The sequence below is a fragment of the Vicugna pacos genome, chromosome 5 (assembly GCF_048564905.1).
Source record: "Vicugna pacos chromosome 5, VicPac4, whole genome shotgun sequence".
NCBI classification, from domain to species: domain Eukaryota; kingdom Metazoa; phylum Chordata; class Mammalia; order Artiodactyla; family Camelidae; genus Vicugna; species Vicugna pacos.
Window position 1 is genome coordinate 47,929,161 of NC_132991.1, and position 14,275 is coordinate 47,943,435.

Here is a 14,275-nt window from a genome sequence, read left to right on the forward strand (position 1 = left end):
TATTATTGATGTACAGTATTATATAAGTTACAGGTGTATGACATAGTGATTCACAATTTTAAAGGTTATATTCCATTTATAGTTATTATAAAATATTGTGTATATTCCCAGTGTTATTCAATACATGAACCAGTTTCTGACATGAACAATGATCTCTGACTGTTGAGGTGATGGGAGAATGGTTTTTAACTCCTTTTGTGGGAAGAGTCACTTCCTGCTTACACATCCTGTATAGTATCATTAAACACCCCCTAAGAAACAGTAGCTTAGGGGCATTGGTATTTAATCATTTCATGATTAGTATTAGCTGGGAATGTTTTATCTTTGAACTGTGCTATAGTTTGCAGGTTGAATTGTTATTGAATCTAATACATAGCTCTTAGAATCCTAGTTTTGATAGTCACATATCATTTTTAAAGTCTAAACATCTTAAAAATATCTCTTAAATGAAGACTTCATATCATAACTGCCTAAAACTTGACAGATTTTGAACTTAATGTCTATGTTGATATCACTCAGATCACCAGTATAGTATTTATGTCAAACCAGTAAATTTATTTCTGTCTTTTCTCTATGTGTCTTGCAGCAACTTGTTCATGTTTAAGAGCTGCCAAATGTTCTTTGAGCATTTTGTTATATCAGTAGTATTTGCATTTACACTTATGGCAGAAAGACATCCAAATTTGGAGACAGGTTACAAGTGTTTCTTACTCCTTTTGTATATGTCTAAAGAGTCTTTGGAAACTGAAGAGATGACATCTATGAGCTTTTGGAATCTATTTGCCTAAGGATAAACTGAGTTTGACTTCATTAGTGCACAAATGATAGGTTTGTATTGAGTTATTATAGCATTAATCAATTTGATGGATTGGAAATATGACAGTACTGAAGCAGCATGTAATAATAGTGCCTATTATTCTACAAATTATGTCTTCACCTACATTCATATGCCAGAGGAGTCATGTTGTACATTAAGAATGCAGAACTTAAAAAAAAAATGACAACAGAGGGCATCTCTTCATGGCCCTTCTCTTGTCCTGTTAGATTAGATCGTCAAGAAATGGACTTTGGAATAAGACTTGTTTATTAGGTCATAGCACTTTCGTACTGTGAAATACCCTGAATTGAATATAATAGATAGATCATCTGCCACTAGAATGACTTATCACCCAACTTAACACTTGAGAGAATACTGCAGGTAAAATGGAGTCTTTGAGACCCCTAGGAGAATACATGTGAATTCGCTGGCCTGTAGTCATTTCTCTAAAAATTGTAATGGATTAGTAGTAAAGAATATTGATGTTTTTGTTATTTGGTTAATAAAGCTTAAAAATAGTAGGTACCTTAAAGTTAGTTAAATGAGAAGCAAATATGTATTTTGGGGGGCAATGGGTGTTACTTTATGATGGGCACGTGCATTTCTAGCACAGATTTATATTTATTTATGCATTATTTATTTTATCTTATGGCTTTCAAAATTCCAAGAGTATATGTTCTCTCTCTTTTTCTACTTTGTTCTACTCCAACATAAATACTTACAGGAAGTAGAAAATTTCTTTGAAAAATTTAAAAACATTCAGTTAGATTAAAAAAAAAAAACCTCTCTTTCTCACTAAAGATTGAAACTTTTTAAGAGGAATCTCCTTTGCTCTTGTAGAAGAGACGTGAGTATAAAATACTCAGGGTAATTTTGCCTGGGCAAAAGTAGAAAGAAAGTGAAAGATAAAGGGGGTAAAAGACTTTTGATAATGTTAGTTGATAGAAAGTTATGAGGTGCTCTGATAATTTGCTTTATTTCTATGAGCTTACTTATTTCTAGATTTTATTTCTAGAGTTTTAAAATTTATATCTATAAAATAGGAATATATTTCTTTTTTATAAAAATGATAAGAACTTTCATGGATATTATGTTAGGGAATAAGAAGTCATTCTCATTTTCAAGAATGAATTAATGTAGGTCACTAAGAGTACTGTAAAGTAAGTTATTGTTTTGATATGAAAATGATATAATAGTTTCTGATTGTGAGAGGATTAATTTCTGACAGATGGGTAATTTTACTTTGGAACTCTTGTGGTAAAGATATTAGTTTTAAATGATACTTAGACCAAAAAAAATTAAATCTTGTTTAATTTGAATCTCATATTTTGGCATATAATGAATGCCATATTCAGTTTGGAGGAATTGAGAAGCTGAATCTTTAATAAATAATCTCAGGACCATAGGAATTTTTTACATTCTAGGAACTTACTGCCTAGAAAGGGAGATAAAATACTGACATAATAGAATAGAGTAGAAAGCAATATATGATATAAGACAAGTACAAACTGCTATGAACAGTATAGATAAAGGAGAAATTATATTTGTTTAGTTACAAAAGCCTTGATGGAGGTAGTATTTAAGCTTGGTCTTAAACAAAAGATACAGTATTTGGGTATGTGGAGGGGAAGGACTATTCTGGACAGAAGGGAATAATTTGAACAAAGTCACTAGGTGAGAAAGTATGAAGAATATGGGGGAAATTTTAAGTACTCTGGTAAGATACGCAGGTCTTATTAGGTAGATGGGTAGGTGGATACCCTCCCCCCGCCGAAGAATTCGTGTTTGTTCTTTCCAAGCTTTACATATGGTCAAAAAAGATGATTTCAGTAGAATACAGGATGACTTTTCTTTGTTCAGATACATGTGAATGGCTGGGTTCCCAGCTAAGACTTCAAATAAGTAGTTATTTAATTAGAACAGTATTTTACAAAGTGGGGTGAGATGTATACACTGTTTTATGCAAGACAATCCTTTGAAGCACAGGAAGAAAATATTGGAACTTAGGTTTCAATTTATTTTTTACCTCTGCTTTCTTTTTTAGTGTATGTTTTATAATGTGCATGATTCATTAGGTTAGTAATACCAACCATGTGATTTCCAACTCTATTTGGGTCTGCATACTCAAATATTTTTTAATGGGGACATGAGATTTTAAAAAGTGGTAATCTCTAGGTTAGAGTTAAAGAATGTGGAAAAGGGAAGAGTGAGATGACTTGTCAAATGGTTGAGGGCCTTGTGTTGGTCTTAGGAGTGTCACAATAGTAATGGCCAATGAAAATTATATATTTAATATTAAACATAGAAAAAGATTTCCAGTTTTAGGGTCGATGCATGAGTAAGTTTACAGAATTAGATTCTGCCAACTATTTCAGGCAGCTGTTTAATATTTTAATAGTTTTGTTATTGGTTGTAATATTGAAGTTCTCTGGGTAAAAGTTTCCTTTTTTTGGCTATAATGTGTAGTTTTCTTACCTTCCCTGTTGCATTCTTAGCCTAAACAGTACAGAACCATAACAATAATGATACTGGTAATAATAAACACAAACATTTATCCAGCCACCGTTTACTAATTGCCTGTTTGGGGCCAGGTTCTAGGAATGAAGTAGTAAGCAAAAATCAGACATGAACACTGGATTCATGGTACTTATGTCCTACTTGGGGAGATAAACAAATAGTCCTCAAATCCATGTAAAAATGTTGACTGTGTTAAGTGGTACAAAGGAGTGTGCATGCTAGTTAAGCTTGGAAAGAGAGGGTTTGAACTATTCAGGGAGGTCACTGAAGTCTCCCCTGAGAACAGGACCAGCTACATAATTTGTAGGGTCCAGTGCAAAATGAAAATGTGGGGCCCCTTGTTTAAAAGAATTCCAAGACTGCCACAGTAGAACATTAAACCAATCATGGAGTCCTAAGTACAGGCCCTGTGCAGCTGCGCAGGTTGTACATCCATGAAGCTGGCCCAGCCTGAGGAAGTGATATTTGAGCTGAGATATGAGGACACAATAGGAGGGGAAGATTGCTCCTGGGCAGAGGAAACAGCTCAACTGAGTCTCTGGGGCAGGAAGGGTAGTGATAAATTGAGAAATGGAGTGAAGGCTAGTGTGGCTGGTGTACAGAGTGGGTGGAGAGGAATGATGAGGCCAGAGATGTAGAGAGGGTGATGTGTAAGACCAAGTTGATCTTTATTCCAACAGCCACACAAATACTGATGTGTATTAAGCATAAAGAGTACTTTTGATGTGCCAATAGTACCAGTAATTTGCACCTTGACAGCATTGGACAGTGCTCTCCCTCAGTCTCCCTTTCTACCAGCCTCCTTTTAGAAACTTTTAGTCTCATCTTCTATATTTATTCTAAGGTTGGCCCTTCTCTAAGGCAGGCGGTTCACATCAGGGAGTGCTTTTGGTGGTAGAAATTGAAAACAGGGTTCGCTATTGAGTTAGTCTGTGGTCTAAAACACTGTAGGTCAACTGAAGTAAAACTAGTAAGAGATGAAAATGTTTTATTATTGTTTTAAAAAGATTTTTCTTTTTAAATGCTATAGATTTTTAAGGTCTGTTACCAACATTGTGATTTTGAATTCTTAATATCCCTCTCTTTTGCACATGATCAGAGGCAAGCGTGGATATTGACTTGCTGGCCCTTGAGAAAGAGGAGTAGGGAAGAAATTGTATTTTGGGATTTTGTCTTTCACATAAAAGGCATTCACAATGAAAAGGCTTTAATTAATATTACCCAAACCAAGCAATAGGCTTTGTACTTTGCCATGTGTGGGTAATGTTCATGATTCATAGACTTACTTATGAAGGCTCATTTCCTAGAAAGATAGCTCCGTGGTTGATTTGTAGATCTACTGCATGCCACACAGGTTAGGATTTTCACTGTTGTCTGTCTATCGAATAACATGCCAGCCATTTCTTCTCCCATGTCATACTTAAAATGTAACTATTTGAGATGGTTCATATATGTGATGTACTTAAATCAGTGATGTTTGTATACTCTGAGCTGCTCATGGGTGAGACAGGCAGCTGATCAGTCCCTGCATACTCTGCCATTCCTTGCCTTCTGGTCTATGGATGCACTGGAATTCCAAGATGCTAAAATAGCATGGTTATAATAGGTTTATATCAGTCTATATGCCTTCTCTTTTTAAATGATAGGTTCTGTTTGTGAAGATAACATCAAATGTTTTGGCAGAGTTACTTTTTGAGAATTTGTTTTCAATAATAATTTCTGAGTTGAAACATAGTTTGTATGTTGGATCAAGGAAAATATACTCCATCAGCCCCGTTTCCAGCTTTAGGTTCTTAATAACAGCTTTTAGTATTTGTAGGTAACTTTTTTTTATGCAATGAAGCTGAATTTTATTTTATTATTATTATTATTTTTGAAGTACACTCAGTTACAGTGTGTCAGTTTCTGGCGTACAGCACAATGTCCCAGTCATGCATATACACACATACATTTGTTTTCATGTTCTTTTCCATTAAAGGTTATTATAAGATATTGAATATAGTTCCCTGTGCTATACAAAAGAAATTTGTTTTTCTTTTATTATCTATTTTTATATATAGTGGCTAACATTTGCAAATCTTAAACTCCTAAATTTATCCCTTCCCAACTCCTTTCCCCTGGTAACCATAAGATTGTTTACTATGTCTGTGAGTCTGTTTCTGTTTTGTAGATGAGTTCATTAGTGGCTTCTTTTTTTCCTTTTTTTTAGATTCCACACATGAGTGATATCATATGGTATTATTCTTTCTCTTTCTGGTTTACTTCATTTAGAATGACGATCCCTAGATTCATCCATGTTGCTGCAAGTGGCATTATTTTATTCTTTTTTATGGCTGAGTAGTATTCCATTGTATAACTATACCACAACTTCTTTATCCAGTCATCTGTTGATGGACATTTAACTTGATTCTATGTCTTGGCTGTTGTATATAGCACTGCTATGAGTATTGGGGTGCATGTATCTTTTCTAATTAGAGTTCCCTCCGGATATATACTCAAGAGTGGGATTGCTAGATCATATAGTAAGGCTATTTTTAGTTTTTTGAGGAATCTCCATACTGTTTTCCATAATGGGTGCACGAAACAACATTCCCAATAGTGTAGGAGGGTTCTGCCTTCTCCACATTCTGCAGGTAACTTCTTTATTCTTGGTTGCAGTCAGGTAATATGTCACAATATTTATTTTACTTTTACATATGTCTGTGTATTAGATCAGAGAATCCATGGGAGTGATGATAAATGAACTTTTAACTGGAATTATTGAACATATAAGTTCCTGTTCGTACGAGAACTCTGATATTGCAGTAGTGACGTAAGCTTCTGATTTATCAAAGAACACTTAAATTATATTCAGCATATATTTAATGCTAAATGTATGTTACTCCATTGTTTTGAAAATTTGTAATTCATATCTAGTATGCACACAAAATAGCTAACCAAAAGTTAAAATTATCAGAATGTTGAATTAGGACACCGTTACTTTAATGTAGTTGATAATATTAAGTTCAGTAAAATTCTGATTGGCCAGAATGTTTAGGGAATTGAATGGTAGGTTTAATTAAATATCTCTTTTCTTTCTTTCCATGCACAATTAATGAACACTGGTTGTATGCAAAACATGGCCCAGTGTTGCATACACAGATGCATACGACACATTTGTGCCCTCAAGGAACATAATTTCAGTGTCTTTGAAATTTTTGTTAATTTTTTCCAATGCTTTATTGTTTTGATAAGATTCATATAATGCATACAATTGAATTTTTGATGATGTAGGATCTTACAACGACTGAATCTCATTGTATTGTTTCTCATATAGATGTAAATGTTGTAGGTATGCTAGCCATACAATTTATCCTAAAAGGTAATTTTTGAATATTTGGTGATATTAGCTTGTTTTTGTTTCCCTGACTTTTATTTTAAAAATTATTACACAGGTTAATTGGGCTCTTACTGAAATTTTACTCTGTTAAAGAGTTTGTAGTAACTTATAGTAAATATTTAGTTTCACTATCTTTTTGCTTTCTGAGTTGAAATTCAGTAATCTTTACATATATGTATACGGGCAGTCCCTAACTTAAAATGGTTTGACTTATGAATTTTTGACTTTATGACAGTGCAAAGCGATACGGCTTCAGTGGAAACCGTACTTCAGATTGTGAATTTTGATCTTTGCCCAGGCTAATAATATATGGAAGAGATTCTCTCTTGATGCTGGGCAGTGGCAGGGAGCCAGAGCTCCCAGTCAGCCACAAAATTATGGAATCACCAGGGTAAACAACTGATATACTTACAACCGTTCTGTACCCATAAAACCTTTCTCTTTTTCACTTTGAGTACAGTATTCAGTAAATTGCATGACCTATTCAACACTATTATAATAAAGGCTTTGTGTTAGACTATTTTGCTCAACTGTAAGCTAATGTAAGTGTTCTGAGCTCATTTAAGGTAGGCTGGGCTAGACTATGACGTTTGGTAGGTTAGATATATTAAATGCATTTTCAACTTATGATATTTTCAACTTACAGTGGGTTTATAAGGATATGGTAAATCGAAGAAGATCTGTAATATTATGGATGACAGTGTACAAAGCTATGTATGGTCCATGATTTGCTTCATGATTTCATGGCATTATCTCTAAGTATGAGTTTAATTTTGTGTAGCCCAAACCAAACTAAAAGTAGTGTTTATAATTTATAACAAGAGTAGAATGATTTTCTTTTCATTCCAAGGTGTAAGTAAAAGCAAATTAAGAGATCCACCCCTCCCTCCCACTCCTAAGACTCTTTCAATGCATTTTAAATGATCAGTCTTAAGAAAAAAAATGCTTCATGTGTATAAATTTCTTTTTAAAAAAACAGCTAGAAGCATATATAGAAAAACCAATTTGTTGTTAATGTCACAGAGACTGTGTTAAATACAGTAAAAAAAATACCAATTATTATCAAATTTCATATATTTGACTTATTTTCTTGCTGAGAGCAAATATAGAGTGTTAGAATTGGTGATTGTGATATTTTATGGCTTTTACAAAGAAGAATTTAGCAAATGATATCCTACATATTCTGTCATTGGAGGCATTACTTCTTAAGTGCAGTTGATTAGACAAAATTCAGATCTAGTACCTTTTCTAAGCACTGATAGTTTGCTCATATTCTCTTTGTAGCTTGAGTCTTCTCTAAATGAAAGGTTGAGTCAGGGTCAAGCCTGGCTTCAGGCCTAAAATTAGCCTTTTTCACATGGTAGGTACTTAACTGTGTCGTCATGTTATTTCCCTTTGTTTTTGTGAGATGGTGTTGGTGGGGCCAAGGCAATGAAATGTAGACTGCAACAGGATTCCTTGTATGTTTAAATACTACCAGCTTGTAAGGAAAGATACACAGCCTGATACAGATATATTTGATTCTTTCATACAGTGTTGTCTGTTTGAAAATTTATTTTTCTTAGAAATTTATAGTAAAATTCGATAAATATTGTTTCACTTTTTTAAAATAGTGAATTGAAATTCAGTATCTTTTTTATGTATGAATAACATTTTGGATATGTCTGCATTTGAAGGAGGCTAAAGGAATAATAGCATAGAGGCTGTTTTATTTTTAAAATTTTCACTTTTGATTGGGCAAGGTATCTTCTACCTCCTCCTCATAAAAAATAAAACTGCCACCAAATATTCATTTAAAAGAAATTAACCTACTTATAAAGTTCCCAAAGACTCTAAAGCAGCGTGGCTAGTTGGCATGTTTAAGATATCCTTGGCAATTGACTTTAAATGCTGTAGGCAAATGTATGTGATTATTAATTTGGTTGGTTATATTTTTGCCCTGTGTGCCTAATTATCACTGCTTTGTTTCCACAGCTGCAGAACCTTGGCCTGAAAATGCTACATTATATCAGCAACTGAAAGGTGGGTACTTGTTTTCAATTAAAAATGGCTTTGTATCAAAATATATTTATTACCCAAAACACCCTTCAGTAATATAATTTATTGCAAAGAGAACATAAAACATAAAGAAGGGATTCCCTTATATAATTTGTCTAGGAGATTTTATCTAAACTTGTGTCTGCCAGTATAAACCAACTAATCATGGCCTATAAGGTCCTTAGTTTATTATTGACTCATTATATTGGCTGTTGTAGGCAGTGTAAAATGATGTGGTTGCTGGAGAAGTTGGCAGATTTACTGCACCAATAGCTGACACAGCAGATTTTTGAAGTCTTGTGGTAAAGTGGGCTCTCAGTAAAAAGGAACTGTTAAAATGTATAGGCTAGGATGGTTCAGGCTCCCTTTAGCAGCTCTTCATATATCATCAGATCACATTATGGACCCCATTTGGGGCTCAGCAGCCTGCTACAGTTGTCAGAAGACTGCAAAGTAATGAAGACTAATAGGCAGCGGCCCTAGTCTTCTAAGCATGGAATTTTTATTACAGAGAACTTGTCATCTTTCTTTTGTGTGACAGACCTGGACACACTGTGCAGTATTAACTGTAAGCCAGTTTTATATGATTTTGAATGCTTTTACTTTTAACTAAAGAGGTTTGAGCAGAGATACTATTTTACTTAATTTTAATGAAAAGAAGAGGAGTATTTCTTGAAAACTTGAAAAACAAATTTGTTTTTAAGTGAGCGATTTTAATTATGTATTGTTGGTAAGATATAGGAAGTGATCAAATAGTTTTAGCGGAAATAGTCTTGTTTCCTTGCTATTTATACACTATGATAATTTAATCAAAATTGTAATTTTGCAATAGCATTAGTATAGGACTTCATGATGACATTTTCTTTTTAGAAATAGGAATAGTATTTAAAAATAAAAACATTTGTAAGTGTATTTACTTGTTTACCAATCATCCTTTTGACACAAACCTTTCATTATATTTCCACAGGGGAGCAAATTTTGCTTTCTGACAATGCAGCTTCTCTTGCTGTGCAGGTAAATATGTAAATAATATAATTTTTTTTGAGTTGCAGTTTTTTTTTCCTTCTCCAATCTGATACTTCAAATTTAGAAATTTTTGTGCAATTTATCACTATCAATATAACGTCTCTTCTGTGAAGTGTAATTTTATTATGTAATATTATTCAGATAATTGTGAGTATATAAAATAAACATAAAAATATTCTTTTCATAAATGTCATTTATGTTATAGGAGCAGTCTCTTTCTTTATTAATTGTTTTACTTTTGGCTAGATACGATGGTATTGATTATTTGGGGTGGTATGTTTATTTAAGGGCACAAAACTGTTTTCTAACTTATTTGTAAAGATTTATTCACCACATATTTTTAAGCATCATCTTCTCGTTGTACTCATTCTAGCCTTAATCCGTTTGGTAATCATGAAGCAGACATGTCCTTTTCCAGCCATTTCTTATATATTTATTGATTACATTAGTATCTGTTATCCCCAGACCACTTATTGAGTATAATAGCTCTTCAAGTTGTGTGTCACAGTTGTGTATTCCAAAAGATTAGTGGCCCTATAAACTTTAAACTGCACTATAGGAAAAATAGGATATTTGGGGATTGTTTGCTTAAAAAAAAAAAGAAACGTTTATGTAGATTATAGAATTATAATTATTCAAACATTTTAGATATTTAGCTGCTATTTGGTTAGCTTACACAGTTTGAATCACAAAGGATTCTATTGCACAGCACCTAAAAGATACCTTAAAAGAGAAATTTAAGACGTGGCATTTGTTGGAGATGAGACTGTGAGCTTCTTGAGGACAGAAAGGAAAGGAAGAAAAGGGACTGCTTTTGCTGTATCCTAGGCATGATCATCATCTCATGTTCTAGGTCATCTCTTTTTTTTTTAATTTAAAAAAATTAAAAATTAATTTTAACTTGATATCCTATGGGCATAGTAACTATGCCTGATACATAGTATGTCATTCAGTAAATTTTAATTTTGTTTAACGCAGGGAAAGAAGGAAAAGATGGAAAGAAATGTGTCTGGACAATAATTTATTTGTATGTGTTATCTCTAAATTTCTTTCTTTTAGAAGATTTATTTTATATTTTTTACCAAGAATATAAATTATGTTTATTTTATTTACTTACCTTTATTTTATCTTCAGGCACTAGTATTATAACTAGTCTATTTTCTTTCTTATGTTAACTTTTGAGAAGGAGAAATTCTTAGTTGGTTATATTTAACAAATGTGGACTTCATGCTGCTGCTTTTTTTTTTTTTGTAAAGGAGATGGAATTTAAATTTAGTTTTCAAATACAAATGACATAGTGCTTAGCATATAAAATGTACTTAGTAAATATTTGTTGAATGAAGGGTTTGTAAGTGTGGTAGAAACAATCTTGCTTGGTAACCAATAGCACAAGTAAATTTTTTGCTGTATATAAAACAATGTCTTCAATCTTTATATTTTTGAAAAGATAGCTTCGGGGCACAGTGAAAATTTTAGTTGAAACACTAGTTCTTAACCCTTTTTTAGTTGTCATTTTTAGGATAACTCTTTCAGGATCTGATGAAAGCTATGGAATATTTCTCCAGAAAACATTCCAGTGCACACACAAGTATAAACATACCCAGGCTATTCTGCATGTGGTTTACTGATCTCCTTGCTGGAGCTATCTGGGGATCCCCCATGAAGAGCCTCTAAAACTAAAGAATAGTAGAGTAGAAAATACTGAAGTAATTTTCACCAAATAAGAAAGTTATTTTGGGTAAGAATAGACCAGTGGTTCTTAACTGAGGGAGATTTCTACCCTACTGAGGACATCTGACAGTGTTTAGACATTTTTGATTGTCATAACTGTTACGGAGGCTGCTTTTGGCATCTGTTGGATAGACATCAGGGATGCTGTTCAGTATCTTACAGTGCATGAGACAGTCCCTCCACAGCAAAGAATTATCTGGTCCCAAATGTAAATGGTGTCAATGTTGAGAAATCCCTAGAATAGATGGTTTAACTAGTTTTCAGCACAAACCAAGATATCAGTATATTATTGTTAAAAAAATTAAAACCAAAAAAATTAACATTTTAGATAATCCAGTGAAGGGAAGAGAAAAGAAATCTTACTGTGTACCTGATTTAGTAATTCTGGTTTTATTGTTCCTGTTAGTTTGCTCTCACTGTGGCATTTCAGATCATAGTTGCAATTAAACCAGAAAAAAAGAACCTTTTAAAACGCAGACTACTGCTTAACTTTTAATTTTTTTGTTATCCTACATATGTCACTTAGATGATAAATTAACCAGCATATATTAAAAATTCCTGGTTTTCTTCAATATTCTTTGACTTGACAGCTGATAGTAGCCATGACTATAAATGTGACTTCCAGATATCTGATATAAACTTTATGGAGTAATTTTCTTCTATATAGTGGACCAGTATCCATTTAGAAGAATCAGTTAAATGTATAAAATTGTTCAAAACAATGTGACAGGTATCTATAAACTTGGTATTTTCTAGAAGATGCCAGATATCAAGCATCAAATATTTTAATAGTCTACCAATTAAGCCATCAGGAAATTTAAATTTTACTTACCACGTGGACTTGGAATTTATTATATCCCTGGAACCAAGTAATTTTTTTTTAATGATTTCAGTTTAAAACAATAATTTTTCCCCCCATGGCTGTTATTTCCTCTTAGATTTGCTTTTCTTCCTTCATCCACAAACTATTGGTATTACCTGAAGTGTTTGCCTGGTCATATAATAATCTTGTATGTCCAGTATCGGGAAGTATTACAGTAGTGTGTTCCTCTGGTTCTCATGAGTGGTGTGTATGTATATGTATATATATATATATATATAGCAGTGTGCACACACACACAGTATTATACATACACAAACATGAGGGAGAGAAATCTGTAGTAGCCCCATTGAAAGAAATAGAAACAAGTGAAGTTAATTTTAATAATATATTTCATTTAATGTTATCAAATATTGTCATTTTAATGTGTAATCAATACAAAATTTATTAATGGGATGTTTTACCTTTTTTTATATTAAGTTCAAAATCTGATACGTATTTTACACTTACAGCACATCTCAAATTGTCCTAGCCATATTTCAGGTATTCAGTAGCCATATGTAGCTGGTGGCTCTTGTATTGGACAGCACACATCTAGAAATACATTATGAGCAAATACATGTGAACTTCAAAGTTTCTGCAGAATATGTTTTACTTGATTTTTCTTCAAGAAGTTTATGTATTAACTGATTCAGTGTATGTTGTCTTTATAGCAGTTTCCACAAATAAAATGGACGTTTGGTCTCTATTCCAAATACCTTAAACATTACTCTTTGTTTCAAGTTTCCTCATCTGTAAAATGGAGATATAATAGAAGCTATCCTGTTGGGTGTCAGGAGAATTGAACGTGTTAAAAATATGTAAAATATATATATAAATTAAAGCACTTAGAAAAATCCTGTTGTCAATATGCAATGAATATTGGTTATCATTTCTTCCTCTCCTGGTTCTTTGACAGAAGTACACATAGTCAGGGTCAACAGGAGGAATGGAAGCTGGCAGGCTTTGTAATGCCTAAAAAACACCAAAGTAATTAAAATAAATGTCACGTGTAAAAATTGTTTTTGGACAGATTTGAATCTGTATGAGCATTAATAATTTTTATAATGTATTTTTTCATTCCATACCTAAAAGATGTTAATACAGAATGCTTTAATTCAAGTAAAATGTTATTTTAATAATACTGAATATGGTTTTTAAAAATTGAGTATTCATTGAGTGCTTTTATTGTATAAGGCACTCTGTTGAGAGCTTTTATGTGAAGTATCTCATTCAATCCTTACCATAGCCCTACTATAGGGTACTATTAATAAGCTCATTTTAAAGATGTGGAAACTGAAACTCAGGAAAGCTCTGCCCAAGATCATAGAACCCACAATTGTGGCGGTAAACAGGCACCAACAGCATTGGTTGAGTGCTTACTATGTGCTCATCACTGTGCTGAGCACTTAATTCTTATGAATTCATTTAATCCTTACAATACTGTATGAAGTAGGTGCTATTATAATCCCTATTCTGCAGATACTATTATTAAGAACAATAATAATAACTATAGCTAAAATTTACACAGCACTTATTCCTTGTGCCAGGATTTGTTATATGTACTTTAGGTATCATAGATAATTCTTATACAAAGCAACCATATGAAGTAGGTAGTGTTATTATTCCCATTTTACTGATTAGGAAGTTGAGGCAGGCAGGTTAAGCGATTGGCCCAAACTTATATAATTAGTACTTGACAGAGCTGGAACGCAAACCCAGGGAGCCTGAGTTGAGGATCCACACTTGTAATAGTTTGCTGCGTATCAGTCCAGTCCAGTGATAACAGCTTTGGAGTTTTATCCAAAAATAAGTAGACATTTAATTCAAAAATTATTTCTGACATTTCCTAGCAAATTGCATCTTTATAATTTATAGTTTACATTAAGATGTGAAAGATAGACATATT

At 32.9% G+C, this 14,275-nt stretch overlaps 1 protein-coding gene across 2 annotated transcripts in view; it reads left to right on the forward strand.

The window, feature by feature from the left end:
• The window catches only part of MTX2 (metaxin 2), a 66,889-nt gene that overhangs the window by 15,387 nt on the left and 37,227 nt on the right, over positions 1–14,275 (forward strand). For both annotated transcript variants that reach the window (XR_012072691.1, XM_006204893.4), the window contains exons 2-3: positions 8,688–8,735; positions 9,718–9,764. Coding sequence is in view for 1 of the 2 variants with exons in the window: in XM_006204893.4 (XP_006204955.1) it covers positions 8,688–8,735; positions 9,718–9,764 (95 nt within the window). In the remaining variant the exon portion in view is untranslated. The remainder of the gene's footprint in view (positions 1–8,687; positions 8,736–9,717; positions 9,765–14,275) is intronic.